Here is a 15602-nt window from a genome sequence, read left to right as displayed (position 1 = left end):
TGAATCACTAGAATTTCTATGAATTTTCTTTAGAATTTATGAGTAATTTTCAATAACTAGCCTAATTCAGTTCAATCTGACAGGTAAGAAATAACTTAATGAATTTCTCATTGCATATATATCTGTTTCTAAGGTAGATAGGTGATCAGTAAAATTAAGAGAAAGTTTATTTTGTTAACTAGGTATCGTATGTATGGAAATTGGAAGAATGAGATGTACAACATACACCCAAGCTTGATCAAGGTGAAGGCTGACTGTTTGGAGAAAGCTAAATATATAATGAAGTAAGAAATCTTACGTATTTTTTTCTCTCTGACTAGTAACGAAGATGTTTTTCATAAAAACTTGCTACTTATTTTCATGATGGTAGAAAATGAATCATAAAATGCTAAAGGGCAAATATACTCTTAGTAGGGTGAATGTATATCAAGTTTGAATTTATTTTCCTTCTGTGGTGTGGAATTTGTTTTCTTTTTAAATGTACATCATTTGGCAACAGTGTGTTGAATTTGACGTTATAATAGTAAATACTGTATCATACTTTGACTTTATAATAGTAAATGCTGTATTTGACCTGAAATACTGTTTAAAAATTAGATCAACATACAAAACATGTTGATAGTTGAAATCATATAATATGTACACATATATGTGTTTATCTGGATGTTTTTTTTTCAGGAGATTATCTAAAGAGAATGTGAAACAATCTGGGAGACAACTCGGTAAACTGAGTCATAGTAACCCTGGTGTACTGTTTGAATATGTAAGTGTCCATGTGCAACTACTTTCATACAAATATTGTTAGTGTATCACTTGAAGCTTATCTGGATTAATTAGAAAAAAATATAGATATGCAGTTTTAGGCAGTCAAAAAAAAAAAGAATTAATCTGAAACTTAGTTTTTTTCTTGATATTTAAAGAACGACATTATTTTATTGTTTTTATACACATTTTTTGACCGGGTTGAAGATTATAATTAATATAAATTTTGCTTTTCTTTGGTAATTTTTCTCTAAATAAGAATCATCCCTAGTCTTCTTGTGATGGAAGAAAATTTTTACTGTGTGACTTTCAAACAAGCTCTTAATGTCTCTGAAAGACAATGAGATATGAAACTTTGAAAGTGTTGTTGTTTTTTTTTCTCTCTCTTTTCTTTAGTAATTGAACTTTTGAATGACAGTAAGATGACTGTTATCTTTTATTTCAGGTGATAAGACAGATTGAGAAGTATGATAATCTTATAGGACCTGTTGTTGACTCCCTGAAGTACCTGACCAATCTCTCATATGATATTTTAGTCTGTATCCTTTGAGAGAAATAACCTGTTAGAAGAGAAACTTTTATATAGAATATATACTTTGTGTTGTCAAATGTCATTTCTCTTGAAAAAAAAAGTCTTATGTAAAAGAAAGGCTAAAGTTGCAATGAATCTGTTAAAAAATTCAACAAATGAGCCACCTCACGACAAAGCCAACATAATGGGTTTGCGACCAGCATGGATCCAGGCCAGCCTGCGCATCCGCGCAGTCTGATCAGGATCCATGCTGTTCACTTACAAACGCTATAACAAGTAGAGAAACTGATAACGAACAGCATGGATCCTGATCAGACTGCGCGGATACACTAGCTGGTCTGGATCCATGCTGGTCGCAAACCCATTATGTTGGTTTTGTCATGACGCAGCTCAAATGTGTTTAAATGTTTCTGTTCAAGCAAATATTTTTTTTACACACCTCTGTGGTTTTAATATGTTTAAGTTGGTTGCATACTTTTAGCATTTGACTTTTTTCCCAATCCCTTGTAACAAATAGTAGCTGGTTCTAGAATCAAAATTTGTAATGCCAGCGAATTGGATTTAAAGTTAATTGAATAGATTCTCTACCTAAAGTTAAGATTAAATTATTTAAAAATGCTTAGAAAGTTCCTACAAATTGAAAAAAAAGGTGGCAATATTTTGTTTTGTATTAGGTTCAATTAGGAATAAGGTAATTATAACAAACTGTACAAATTATGTAATTTGAATACCTTAACTAGTAACCAGTCTGTGTAATAGAAGCTGTGGGCAATCCAGAGAAAGAGAAAATGAAGATTGATGAAACCAGTCTGTCAACATGGTTACAAAGTAGGTTTATTTTATATTTCAAGATTTTGTATTTTTGAATAAATGTAAATGCTTGCAGTGATTTAACATGGCCATACTGCCAGTATTTAACAAGGCCGGGCTCTACTATTGGCTGCGGAACTATTTTAATCCCTTAAATATATAATGGTCTGTACTCAAATTTAAAGCTGGGAAAATCAATCCCAGAATTTTTTACAGAGTAAGGGTAAAACTTTGAATGGTAATTTATCTTCAGAGATTATATTGTAAAAATTTTATACCGGCTGCTGGTAAAGACCAGAATATCTAGCTAAACTCAAAGGTTAAAGTGTTTACAATGGTTAAGAGGTTCTGTTGTGTTTCCGCTAAACAGTTGACCGAAGAGCTAGATATTCCCAAACATAACGAAAGATGGTGTTTGATTCTTCTTGCATATTACATATTAATCATATTTTGGAAAGAAATTAAGAAAACTACTATCTTATAGTAGGGTATGTAGTTACAACTTTATTCATATCGGCAAAATATCACCATGCCAAGAACACAGTTCATTCATAAAAAGTGCACATCATTTAAAATATGGAGGATTTAAACAGGGTTTTCTAGCACGGATGTTAACAATAGAAAATCCTGGTTGATATACAAGAATGTACCATCTTGCATGATGTTTAATGACTTATGTTCCCCATATGACCTATACTGTGTAGGTACGATGTAAAACCCAACCAAATAAATAAATGACTTATGTTTCAGGTTTGGCTAATTTTGCTGGGTCTATATGTAAGAAATATCAAGTAGATCTAGCTGGGATGATGCAATATGTGACAAATCAGCTTAAAGCTGGCAAAAGGTAGGTTTCTATTTCTTACAGTTATTTTCAGATGCCATTGGTATATTGATGGTTTAAAACAGGTGATGGTTTGTGCTTTAAATGTAAAAATTTATCTGAACATTTACCTTTATCAGTTAAAGTTGCATGTGAGTAAGGTATATCCAATAAGCCAGATAAAATAGGTCTCAAATCATGAGTCAGGTAGCTTTAATTAATGGTGTTTTTGGTGTTTTTTTAGGTTTAGTATTTAGTAGAATATTAGCAGTCAGAATTATTTTCTCATATATGTTATAGAATGTTATGTGGTTTAAAAAGTACAATAGTTCAGTTGTTTCTTAAATTTATTAAGTGGTGTTTGAGTGACTTAAACTAGTAAAGAGATTAAAAAAGATTATCAATTACACAATATATGCCACTCTATTAAATGTATTGTAATTTTTGTCCAGCAAAGATGTGAAATTTTCAAATATATGTACTAGTAAGTATGAAATATAGTTCAATAAACATTAGAATAAACATTCAGAAATATATTACAGTATTGATCTGTTATTGATGAGGGAGATTGTACAAAAGATGTCCGGTATAGAAATCTCAGAGGAAATCACCATGGACCAACTTGAGGCCATGTCTGGTGGAGAACTACTTAGACAAGAGGTATTATCATGATTTTTTTTTACTCTATGTTTGCAAGAGATCTATTAGCCAACTGGTTATTGTCAGTGTTGATTTTATATTTTACTAACCCAAAGTTTTAAAATGACAAGATTTCAGTTTAAGCATCTGATTGGTTAATTTTCAAAGCATTAATGTGTGTTTAACCAATAGTTACACTTGCAGTTGAACCCCACTAATAAGACCACTTGTGGTTCTGAAGAAAAATAGCCTGAATAGTAGGTCGGTCTTAATTTTGTATTGTTTCTAAAAATAATGTTAGCGCTGATGGATATCTTTTTGAGGTAATGGTGTAACGATATGTGAAGGAAATTTTTAATTTTATTTCTAATATAAATAAAGTTTTATGTGAAGTATTCAGGGAAAAAAATCGTAATTAAACATCTAATGTTACTTGATAAGTTCAACTGTGCCTTTTAAAGAAAATTCTTTTGTTTTCATTTCTTTATTTATTATTTAAGATTATCTGCCAGATTCTAGATCAAATTTAGCAGCAGTGGAAAATATATTGTATTGTTAATGATCAATTTTACAAAATCTCCTATTTAAAGTTATAAACATCATTTTGATTAAGAAATTGTATTTTTCAGGGAGGTTATTTCACTCAGGTTCGAAACACAAAGAAGTCGTCCAACCGTTTGAAGGATACAGTACTGGAGCATGATTTAGCTCTAGCTTTGTGCCTGTTGATATCTCAACACAGGGATGCTGTTATATACAAAGAGGGCTCAGCTAGACATCTGAAACATTTTGGCAAGCTGTATGATCAGGTATGCTAATGCTATTTGCTTAGTTACCATTAACGTATACCCAGCTAAATTTGTGAATTGGGATCTGTCAACTTTGAATTAAGACCTGTCTATTGATGCCTGAATAGATTTCAGTGTTTGCTAAATAGGAAAAGCATAGATAGGTAATACAGAGGTTGCCACTTCGATTCCGTGATAAGGCATAATTTCTCGACAACTGATCTCAGACATTGAGTCAAATGGTTGTTTGTCTCTCACTGCTGATGCAGAAGTCATGTGTGATTAATATGTTGGTCACTTGCAGAGACCCAGGAAAGCCTGTTAGCCTGTTATGCATCAACATATGACCAGAAATTGACGTAAAAAAAAACTACACTGTTTGACATAAAACATAACCTGACTGACACAAACTGATGTAGATCCAGATTTTGGTATTTCTTCAGTTGAAAATGGTTATATTTTCATCACAAAAGTTAGGTATATAGTATATATTTATATTTTCAGTGTCAGGACACATTAGTACAGTTTGGTAGCTTCCTATCAATGCAGCTAAGTACAGAGGAGTTTGTAAAGAAACTACCCCCTATTGAGAAGATGGTTTCAGAATTTCATGTTCCTCCAGATGCAGCTTTCTTCCTGTCACGTCCACTCTACAGTTACGATGTTAATGTAAGTGGTCATTATGTCAGTGTTATTGTTTAAGATAATACAGTCAAGGGATTGGAATACAATGAATCAGTTTCAAGGGCAAGTTATTGTTTTGTAAATTCTTGGATCATATAAAAAAGTTAATGAAATGTTTATATTTGTCAGTATTCAAATAACTTGTATCAACTTTACAAAGTGGCCTCTATTGCAGAGTGGTTCATGTTGATGACATTAAATATCATGTGCCTTTGCTTTGATTTCTTATTTGAATTGCAACAGGTACCTATTTTATGTGATCCGGCTGGCATATGGAAAGTTTATGATTAACCCAGGTGATGCTCAGGCTAGTGATTATGTGCCACTTTGACAGTATATATTCTTGTCTTTAAATGAATTAATATATTTGCCTAAAGGTAAGACAGTGATGATAATACTGTTTCTATAGCAGAGAACAGAGAAAAAGGGGGTCTATAATTTATGTAGTAGATATTATTGATAACAATCAATTTTTTATTTGTAGACAAAATTTGATGAGTTACGCAAAGCTGAAAAAGGAGACAAAGACAAGAAAGTTTCAAGTACAACAAAGGTAGTATGATCAAACTAAGATGATGTTAAAAAAACAACATCACCATTACTTATTTTATCTCGACTTTTTCCAAGAAAAGGGAGAGCTGTTGTACTCATCCTGGCATCACTTTACACTTTGGTCAAGTTTTGCGTGCACTTTGTTATCTCCAAAACTACTGTAAGGACTAGGTTGCAACTTCATAAACTTACTTTAGAGCATAATAGGAGATATTAAGGACCATAAGTCTAACAGGAATTTTAGAACTTATGGCCCTTTATTATCCAGACTCCTGTTTTAATATCAAGCACTGTGAATAGTCCAGCATCATGTCTTGTTCCAAAGTTAAAACAAGCTGATTAGGTTCAAAGAATTACATTTATGTACTTTTCATTGAATTCTGATTGCATATATTTAAATAATGTGACTAAAACTGCTAGGCATAAAATATTTAACATTTGTTAACAGTGTTCCTGTATTATCTACAATATTTCATTTATTATATGACAGGACTATGTTAATATAACAGTAATTAGTGACTGCTCAAACTTGGGCTTTAACCTGAGTATTTGTGAACCAAATATGTTGTTCCTACCATTCAAAATTATCCTTAGTTCCTGAGTTTTGATCTTTCTAAATCAAAACAAAAAGTCTATTCAAGCACTGGCCTGATAGGTCTATTATTTGAACCTGTTTAAAGGTAAAGAAAGTACCTGAAACATTATTCATCTGTCGTTGAACTCTGTATGTAAACTATTGTCATTTCTTTAGACTCAGAAGTATATAGAGGCGTCAGAGATTGTGATGGAACCAGTGGTGGAGAACATACGGCCTTTACAGACTCCTAAAATATGGGAAGATCTCAGGTAATTTTCTTATAATACAAGAGACTCATGCTGTAACTTAAGATCCTCTGCTACATGGTGATCCATGCCAAGTCCAGGCCAACAATTCACAAGTTATACCACAAACCTGATGTATCAAATTCAAACATCAGACTGACTTTTTGTATTATATAGTAGATTGATCAGGCATAAGTATCTTAACATTTTGCTGTTTAATGTTATAAAATATATACAGTCTACTCCACTTATAATGAGATCGGTTTTAGCGAAATATTGGTTACAACGTACATAATTTCGCCATCCCATGCGTATTTTTCAGAATTTTAACGAGGTCACTTCATTTGCACTTCGTCTGCATCTGCTTGTCACCTTGAGAAAAACATAGATGACCAATAACAAAGGTCAATTAAGGACCACATTATTGATGCGGGACGAGATAATTGGTCGAGCAATAAGCGATCAAATGTGTCAGCCTTGTTTTGTCTGCCTCTCGGGCTAAATTGTTCTTAAGGTGACGAAATGTCATAACAAGACAATTTCATTAGGAAGTGACTGATTTCTTGCGGTGTTATTCGGTGTTCGTGAGAAATACACTGCGTGACTTTTGAAAACAAATTTTAAAATGTACAGATTAATGAAAAAACACACGCGGTTAGACGACTAGGTTGTGTTTTCATGTTTTGTTTAAATTCTATGCTAGCTAGATATATTTATATACATGTATATTTGAATAAAACAAAAACTTCTGATTGCAAAGAGATACCTCCCATTATATACTCTTCAAAAAGGATGCACGCGAAAGCGAAAGTAGAAATAAAAGATGCTCGACGGTGTCGGATTTCTCAATTTGTTCTGTCCCGGACCCGGTTATAACGAGGAATCATCCGAAGTCCCGACGATCTCGTTGTATCCGGAGTGCACTGTATATTGTATTTCTTACCAGAAAAAAACAACATAGTGTCACATTAGTGCAATAACTAAGTCCAATTAAATTTAAAAGGATTTAACCAATTACTGCACTAAAATGACAATAGATAAAGCTTTTAGTATTTAACCCTTATACTCTGGAACCAAAGCTGATTAGCCTTTGTTACTAGTAGAGAGCCATGCCCGCCAGCTTTTCAGTACAGTCTGAACAGTCTATACTGCTGCCAGCTGGCTAAACATTTAAAAAAATTTCATCATGAAACCTCCAAAGTTGGTAATTGACAATTCCAAACAAGGAAGCTGGACAAGTCAATTTCAGAGTAACAGCAGATTATGGGTAAATAACAATGATTGTTGGTTGAACAGTCTCTGTAAATCAATGAATTACAAAATAGGTACAAAGTTACTTCAGGACAAATCGGTTTCACAAATTTGTCAGGGTGAAATCTTTACACTTTTATCAATTTTCAGGTAGTAGGTGTTTTCAGAGCATAAGATTAAGTACAAATTGTTACTTATAATCCTTGTTTGAAAGTACATGTAATACTGCATTGTAATGATCTTTTATGATTTCAGTCCAACATTCTATGTAACATTCTGGTCATTGTCCATGTATGATATTCATGTACCAACATCAGCATATGAGAAACAAGTACAACAGCTACAGGCACAGGCTCAAAGTGCTGAGGAAAATAAAGATATGGTAGGTCATAATGTTTCTTCTGGGATTTAAATAATTTAAAATGAGTAAGAGGGTTGGTTTTGATCTAAATTAGAGTAAACTGTGAAGTCTGTTTTCAGGAACTTTTATCACTATAGTCATTTGATGACACATTTTGTGCCACTGGTACAGAACCAATCTATTCCTACTATACTGTTAACTGCCATATTTCAGTGTTATACTATTTTGGGAAATTGGATGTTTAATTCTATAATCTAGGCATATCATGTGAAATAGAATTTAAATGAACAGGTTTGCCTACATCAGTTTGTGTATTTTATGAAGTGAGGTTAACTTACATATTGTTAATTTCAAAAAATAAGAACAGTCATTTTTGAAGAAGATATATTTTATTTACAGTTAGTTTAAACATATTTTATTTCTCAGAATAGTATATACATGTTATAATTTGCTTTATATACAAAACATTACAAATTCTTTCAAAACAGGATTAAAATGGACGACAAAGTCTTATTAAATTCATCTTTTATTTTAGAATCAAAGTAAAAGAAAGAAGGAAAAAGAAAGATGTAATCAGCTGATAGAGAAACTGAAAGATGAGGAAAAGAAACAAACAGAGCATGTACAACGAGTCATGGCCAGATTAAAGAATCAAAAAGAGGCCTGGTTTGTCTCAAGTAAGTAAGATTTTGATTAACTTAGACCATTGAATGTGTTGCACTAATGTCGGATGATAAGTTTGGCCAGTGTGATTTTGGTATTTAATACATAGAAAACTGATAGATTTGACAAGCTGGTTTAATTTCAATATTTCTGTAAAAGCAGATTACCAGAACATGGTATGACTGCAAATATAGGTTGACTCAAACCTATATGAAAATATATAGATATTTTCTTTTCAGTTCAAACTCAGATCTTGGATATTTGGTTGGTCAGAAACTGGCATAGAATGGACACTGACCAATGAAAGTTCTGAGAGAGTTTCAACACAATATTCTTAGGAGATAGAGTGTTGACACTTTCACAAAACTATAAATGATTTACTTCCCTATATTTCAGAGTCAACCAAGAATGAGACAATTACACAGTTTTTACAGTTGTGTGTGTTTCCACGTAGTTGTTTTACAGCCAGTGATGCCATATACTGTGCAGAGTTTATACATATACTTCACAGTCTTAAAACACCCAATTTCTCCACTCTCATCTGTTACGATAGAGTAAGTATACTTTCACAAAACTACCCCATTAAGTTTTTAATTTGAATTGAGATAAACCTTAAATTTTTTACTATGATGATTAAAGAATCATTTTAGAATTTAATTACTATGACCCTAACTAGATAATCTTTTAAGAGAGCCATTGATGGATCTTTTGTTGAAAGTTTTTATGATTGAACATAACAAAATATATATCAAGGAACAGAAGCGTTGCCAATTTTTATCTTGTTTATAAATGGTTCAGCATATGAAGTTGCACGGGATGAATCCATCTATATTCATTTAACTTATGTAATACTAGAATTGTCTGTTATTGTAATATTATCTTAAAGGTTATTTATTATCTTGAGGCATCAGCCTCATACTTTAGTTAAGTTTTTGTGTACAAGTTGGTATCTCCAAAACTACTGAAGGGAATGTGATTAAACTTCACATACTTATTTGAAAGCATAATTAGAAGTCACTATCCAAAGCCAATAATTATAACATAGATTTTACAGATTAATGGTCATTTTTTTAACTTAAAAACATTCTACATTATACCTGAGAATAGTCAAGCACCCTGCTCTATGGACAGCTCTTATTCAAGATATATATTCTGATTATGTGATATATCTTACACTGTGACATCATGTACTGTCTATTATAACAGATATTCTGTGATATATCTTACACTGTGACATCATGTACCGAGAATGAAGCTCATCGTTATGGTAGATTTCTGTGTGCTGCCCTCGATACAGTCATGAGATGGCATGGTAACAAACAGTGCTATGATAAGGTACCTTTACTTTGCTCTTTACTAAATGTAAATAAAACAAATCTATATGTGTTGAATAAAATGAATGACGGGGCATCTGATCAAAATGTCCCTAATTTAAAAAGAATGTTTTTCAGAGCATTTCCAAATTTTTTTATCAGAATATATCAATGATTATTTTAGGGAATCTAATCTTCCTTTTCACTTGAAGTTTTTGTGTTTGTGCACTTGGCTCTTAACCCTCTTAAGTTATATGTGGTTATTGTCTAAAATGTTTTCATTTAGTGTGGAGTAAATACCATCATAAGACTTTCTAGTGACCCAATAAATAATTTAAATTTTAGAACTAAGATTTTCAAATTTAGTAAATTGATAAATGTGATATTAGACAGGAAAGTAAATTTGCTTTTATATGTTAAATAAAAAAATTTGTAAAAAAGAAAAGGCAAAATAGCAGAAGACGTAAAAATATTATTTTGGGTCCTTACAAATGATACTGTGTTTTATCTTGAAGGAGTGTGGTGCATACCCAGGTTTTGTGACAGTGTTTAGAAAGGGGGAGAACAGTAACAGCAAAGCCGATCAGCTTGACTTTGAGAACTACAGACATGTGTGTCACAAGTGGCATTTTAGAATGACTAAATCTATGGTGGCGTGTATAGAGTCAGGCAAATATATACAGATAAGGAATGCTCTTATAGTGTTGACCAAAGTATGTCTTAATATGATTTTCCTAATTTACATATTTTTTAGCTAGCATCATATCATGTGAATCATTACTGTAAGTTTGAATTTGAATTCTTCCAGAGTCTTGAATTTTTCCATGTGAGAAAATTAGTGGGAGTTTACAAAGTTGGTTCATCTACTCTAGTACTCACAAGTGTCATTGATATGAATCAAGAGTGACGCTTAAGTTTATATTGAACCGTTAAAGCTGGAAAGATTGGCTACTAGTGTATTACTTGTATAGTATCTTTGTGACTTAAAATGAGAAACCAAAAACGTACAAACAGTTTTACAAAAAACAACAAGACTAGTGATTATGATAGGTTGAAAAAAACAGATAAAAATTGTGGTTTGCAGAACTTTCTTTAAGATATTTTCTCAACAAAAACATTTTTAAGAAGATAGTTTTTTAACAATACAAGCTCTGTAGTTTTATGATAGAATTCAGATATGTCAACATATGTTCTCATTATTTGTAGATCTTGCCCCATTATCCACGTATCATACAGTTTGGTTCACCATTAGAGAGACGTATAGACAGGCTGAAACAGGAGGAAAAAGATAAGAGACCTGATCTATTTGCTCTAGCAATGGGGTAACATTGATTTCTCTCTAACTTTTGTTATCTTTGTTATAATATTAGTGATACTTTGATATAATTATACAATGAGATAAAATGAAAAAAGTTAAGAAATGTATTTCATGTTGAGGCAAGCTATGAAGGACAGTTTCCACATATTTGAATAAACTGGATGGTCATTTCAACTCTATGAACAAACACATTGTCATTGTAAATCATTGTCACATTGGTGCGGTTATGATTTTGATATGACGATTATTAAATTATTAAACATAGAATGTGACAAAATCTGTCAAAGTAAAAGATGTATTTTCCAAATTTCCTCTATGAACCACTTGCTTGTCACTGCAGTGGGTTTGAATTCTTTCCAGGGACTTTTGATTTTTTGTGTCGCCTCTACGGAGTAGTGGCGACATATAGGGATCACTTCTCCGTCGTCTGTCTGTCCGTCTGTCTGTCCGTCCGTCACAAAACTTGTCCGGACTACTCCTCATAAACTACTGGTGCAATTTCATCCAAACTTTACAGGAATGATCAGTACCAAGTCTAGTTGTGCATATTGTTGTCCGGACTAGTTCTCTTATACCACTAATGCAATTTCAATGAAACCTTACAGGATTGATCTGTAGCTCAAGTCCTTGCGCATATTGCACGGGTTTTCCGGTTAAATGATTTTTGGCCGAGTTATGGCCCTTTGATAAAAAGGTGTTTTTTTCTGTGTGTTGCCAGATACACAAAAGCTTGTCCGGACTACTCCTCATAAACTACTGGTGCAATTTCATCCAAACTTTACAGGAATGATCAGTACCAAGTCTAGTTGTGCATATTGTCAGCATTTTCCGGTTCAATGATTTTTGTCAGAGTTATTGCCCTTTAATAATTTTTAATTTTAAAGTTTGTCCGGACTAGTTCTCTTATACCACTAATGCAATTTCAATGAAACTTTACAGGATTGATCTGTAGCTCAAGTCCTTGCGCATATTGCACGGGTTTTCCGGTTGAATGATTTTTGGCCGAGTTATGGCCCTTTGATAAAAAGGTGTTTTTTTCTGTGTGTTGCCAGATACACAAAAGCTTGTCCGGACTACTCCTCATAAACTACTGGTGCAATTTCATCCAAACTTTACAGGAATGATCAGTACCAAGTCTAGTTGTGCATATTGTCAGCATTTTTCCGGTTCAATGATTTTTGTCAGAGTTAATGGCCCTTTAATAATTTTTATTTTTAAAGTTTGTCCGGACTAGTTCTCTTATACCACTAATGCAATTTCAATGAAACTTTACAGGATTGATCTGTAGCTCAAGTCCTTGCGCATATTGCACGGGTTTTCCGGTTGAATGATTTTTGGCCGAGTTATGGCCCTTTGATAAAAAGGTGTTTTTTTCTGTGTGTTGCCAGATACGCAAAAGCTTGTCCGGACTACTCCTCATAAACTACTGGTGCAATTTTATCCAAACTTTACAGGAATGATCAGTACCAAGTGTAGTTGTGCACTGTCCGTCTGTCTGTCCGTCTGTCACAAAATTTGTCCCAACATGAAATTGGCCATTATGAGGCGACACATGTGATTACTGATCGCTCTTGTTCATGTAAGGAGGCTATCCAGCTTTCCTGTAAAAACAGCAGTAGTTCTACCCAGGTGAACACTTGGGCATAAGTTATGTGCCAGTAAAGCTGAAAAGTCGCCACATGATCTTTAAAGCTTTGGTGTGACTTAAAATCTAACCAAAAACGGAAGAACAAAATTCAGAATTCCATACCTGGCTAGTTTTATTATATGATATATTGTGATTTATGTATATTTCAGATATTCTGGCCAGTTGAAGAGCAGAAAAGGTACCTGGGTGAATGACATAGAGTTCCATCTCAGAGATAAAGAGGTATTTGTAATAAATAGCTTAGATAGATGCAAATACTGTATGTGTCTTATTTCACTTTCCTAAAAATATCATAAAGTAAATGATAAGTCTAATACCTTGCACTTACTGAAAAGATCAATTGTAATTTATAGTGATGAATTTATATGAAATATTTGAGAATCTGATTAAATGGTTTGTTTTTAATTACAGAAGAAAGCAGGGGCAGCCGCCTCAGGGGCTAGTTCCACCTCTCAAGGCAGTAGTTCAGGACCCTCTGGGGACAATTCTGGTCCGAAGGGAGATAATGCATCATCAGGCAAAGAGAAGACGAAAATGGTTAATGGAGAAAGTAAGATAATTTATGAAGACTATATATATGTATGCTATATTCAGTTATGTGCAGGCATGTAGTCTTTGAAAGAAGGTTCTACAGTCTACTGTTATAATGAGATCATCAGAGCTTCCAGTGGTTCCTAATTATATCAATTAACCAGGTCTATAAAAAGCACTGACATTGTGACCAATATAACGCTTAATCCAGGAATTAGCATAATGTATGTTATAAGCGTTAACTCATTAAAGCAGATCTGTTACAGAAGTAGGCCGTATTTTTATGGAAGGAAACAACTAGTTGTGATTCTATTTGTGCACCTTTCTGCACCTATAATGTAGAGTCCTTGTATCTGCCATGCTGGAATTTTTTTTAATGACCTTAAAGTTATGTTAGAATCACATTAAACCCAACTTTGCTTGTCTGTGGTATGATTATAAAGTAAATTTGTAAAATAAGTTACTAATAGTAGGACATTGTCAAAATTCACAATCAGGTTTTTTTGTTTTCAAGTATACTTTTACAAGGAGATATTTTTACAGACTTCTGTTAGTCTCTTTACTGTTTTGACTCTTTTATTTACATGTGCTTAAAAGAATTTAATATTTTACATGTTTTATACGCTTTATAATGATATGAAAATTCAGAAAGTGGAGTAACAAAAGAAAAAGAGCAAAAGAAAGTTAAGTCAGAGAAAGGAGAGAAAACTGTAGAAAAGTCACGATCTGAGGAGAAGTTGAAAACTGCCAGCAGTACTGAGGCAAAGAAATCAGCATCTGATATTGACAGGAAAGATGGGTCTGGAAAGTATGATTAATATAAACTGTATATGATTTGAGTTTTAATGTATTATAAGTATGATAATGATAAATGTTGATTTTAGTTGCCGTAAGTATGAGAAGAAAGGAGTAAATCTGTAAGCGCTAAAATTATGAGCAAATTATCAGACGTTTGTAGTTGAAATTTGCCTGTTAAACTTAATATTTGTCAAAACTGTTGATTTTACGTCTGATAAATTTGATGTCTCATAAGTTTGATGAACAAGGCTGTTAATCTTAGTACTGATAAATATGATAAACATAAAAGTCAGTCATAGTTTAAGAAAATATTTAAGGCAAAGCTATGTCATTTCTTATATAATAAGTGTGATTGATTTGTCTCATATAAGGATGATGGACATGTCTATAAAACTTAGTTATAATAAGTAAAGATAAACATGTCTGCTTTAAGTGTAAGTTCTGTTAAATGAAATAGACTAATCAGTTAATTTTTGTTCAGACAATTACTTTAAAGATAACTCTTCATTTTAGGTGAATATGACAAACATGTTAGCATTGATCAGTTTGCTAAACAATAAAATAAAGTTAGTCTTAATTCAATAATTAAACCTAAGAAAAGTCAACACAATCATGGCTATGTTAATTAAAGAATTTATTTCAGTGCAAGTTCTTCAAAAGAGAAGAAAGAAAGACTGTCAAGTGAAAAAGAAAAGAGCAGAAGCTCTGAGGAAAAGCCTGAGAAATCTAAAGAAGATAAAGCCGCTAGGAAACAGGAGAAAGCTGATAAATCTAGGGAAGATAAAGGGCAGAGTTCAACTCCTTACATAAAAGAAGAAAAAGTGGACAAATCTGAGAGGATAAAAGAAGAAAAGAAAGAGAAAGTTAAAGAAAGGAAAGAGGATAAGAGTGGTAAAGATGGTCATGCTAGAACAAAAGACGGGAAAGAGGAGATAAAGAGTAAAGAAGAGAAAATCAAATCAAAATTAGAGAGAGCTAAAGAGGAGGCCAAAGGTATGTTAATGACTTATTTTTAGCTCCACTGATAGAAGAAAAGGCTGAGCTCTTGTAATGACCCTCTTTTAGGCATTTGTGTTGGTTAACAGTATGGGATAAGTTTTAATTACGGACATTAACTTTAATACTAACAATGCTGTTTCATTGAAACTATATGTTGACTATACTTGAGTCCTACCGGACATAATTATTTTAGGCCAGAAACTCAAAGATCATAATCAAAATGACCTTAACTTTTTGGATTAAGTTTTAATGGTCAATAACTTGAATTATTACTTTGAGATGCATCTTGATGTAGTTCTGTCACACCA

The 15602-nt window shown here is 32.7% G+C and overlaps 1 protein-coding gene across 2 annotated transcripts in view; it reads left to right on the top strand.

Annotated features, from left to right (window-relative positions):
* The window catches only part of LOC132730442 (THO complex subunit 2-like), a 46579-nt gene that overhangs the window by 13123 nt on the left and 17854 nt on the right, over nt 1-15602 (top strand). For both annotated transcript variants that reach the window (XM_060716368.1, XM_060716366.1), the window contains exons 13-32: nt 183-284; nt 679-763; nt 1208-1301; nt 2042-2122; nt 2855-2951; nt 3470-3587; nt 4196-4375; nt 4859-5023; nt 5523-5591; nt 6342-6436; nt 7919-8045; nt 8560-8701; nt 9084-9241; nt 9894-10022; nt 10516-10713; nt 11207-11322; nt 13116-13188; nt 13378-13516; nt 14146-14305; nt 14939-15288. In XM_060716368.1, the coding sequence (XP_060572351.1) occupies nt 183-284; nt 679-763; nt 1208-1301; nt 2042-2122; nt 2855-2951; nt 3470-3587; nt 4196-4375; nt 4859-5023; nt 5523-5591; nt 6342-6436; nt 7919-8045; nt 8560-8701; nt 9084-9241; nt 9894-10022; nt 10516-10713; nt 11207-11322; nt 13116-13188; nt 13378-13516; nt 14146-14305; nt 14939-15288 (2678 nt within the window). The remainder of the gene's footprint in view (nt 1-182; nt 285-678; nt 764-1207; nt 1302-2041; nt 2123-2854; nt 2952-3469; nt 3588-4195; nt 4376-4858; nt 5024-5522; nt 5592-6341; nt 6437-7918; nt 8046-8559; nt 8702-9083; nt 9242-9893; nt 10023-10515; nt 10714-11206; nt 11323-13115; nt 13189-13377; nt 13517-14145; nt 14306-14938; nt 15289-15602) is intronic.

This window comes from Ruditapes philippinarum, unplaced genomic scaffold (genome assembly GCF_026571515.1).
Source record: "Ruditapes philippinarum isolate M1 unplaced genomic scaffold, ASM2657151v2 ctg3180_1_1_1_1, whole genome shotgun sequence".
Lineage (NCBI taxonomy): Eukaryota > Metazoa > Mollusca > Bivalvia > Venerida > Veneridae > Ruditapes > Ruditapes philippinarum.
Note: the sequence above shows the minus strand (reverse complement) of the source record. Positions and strands in the feature narration are given on the sequence as shown.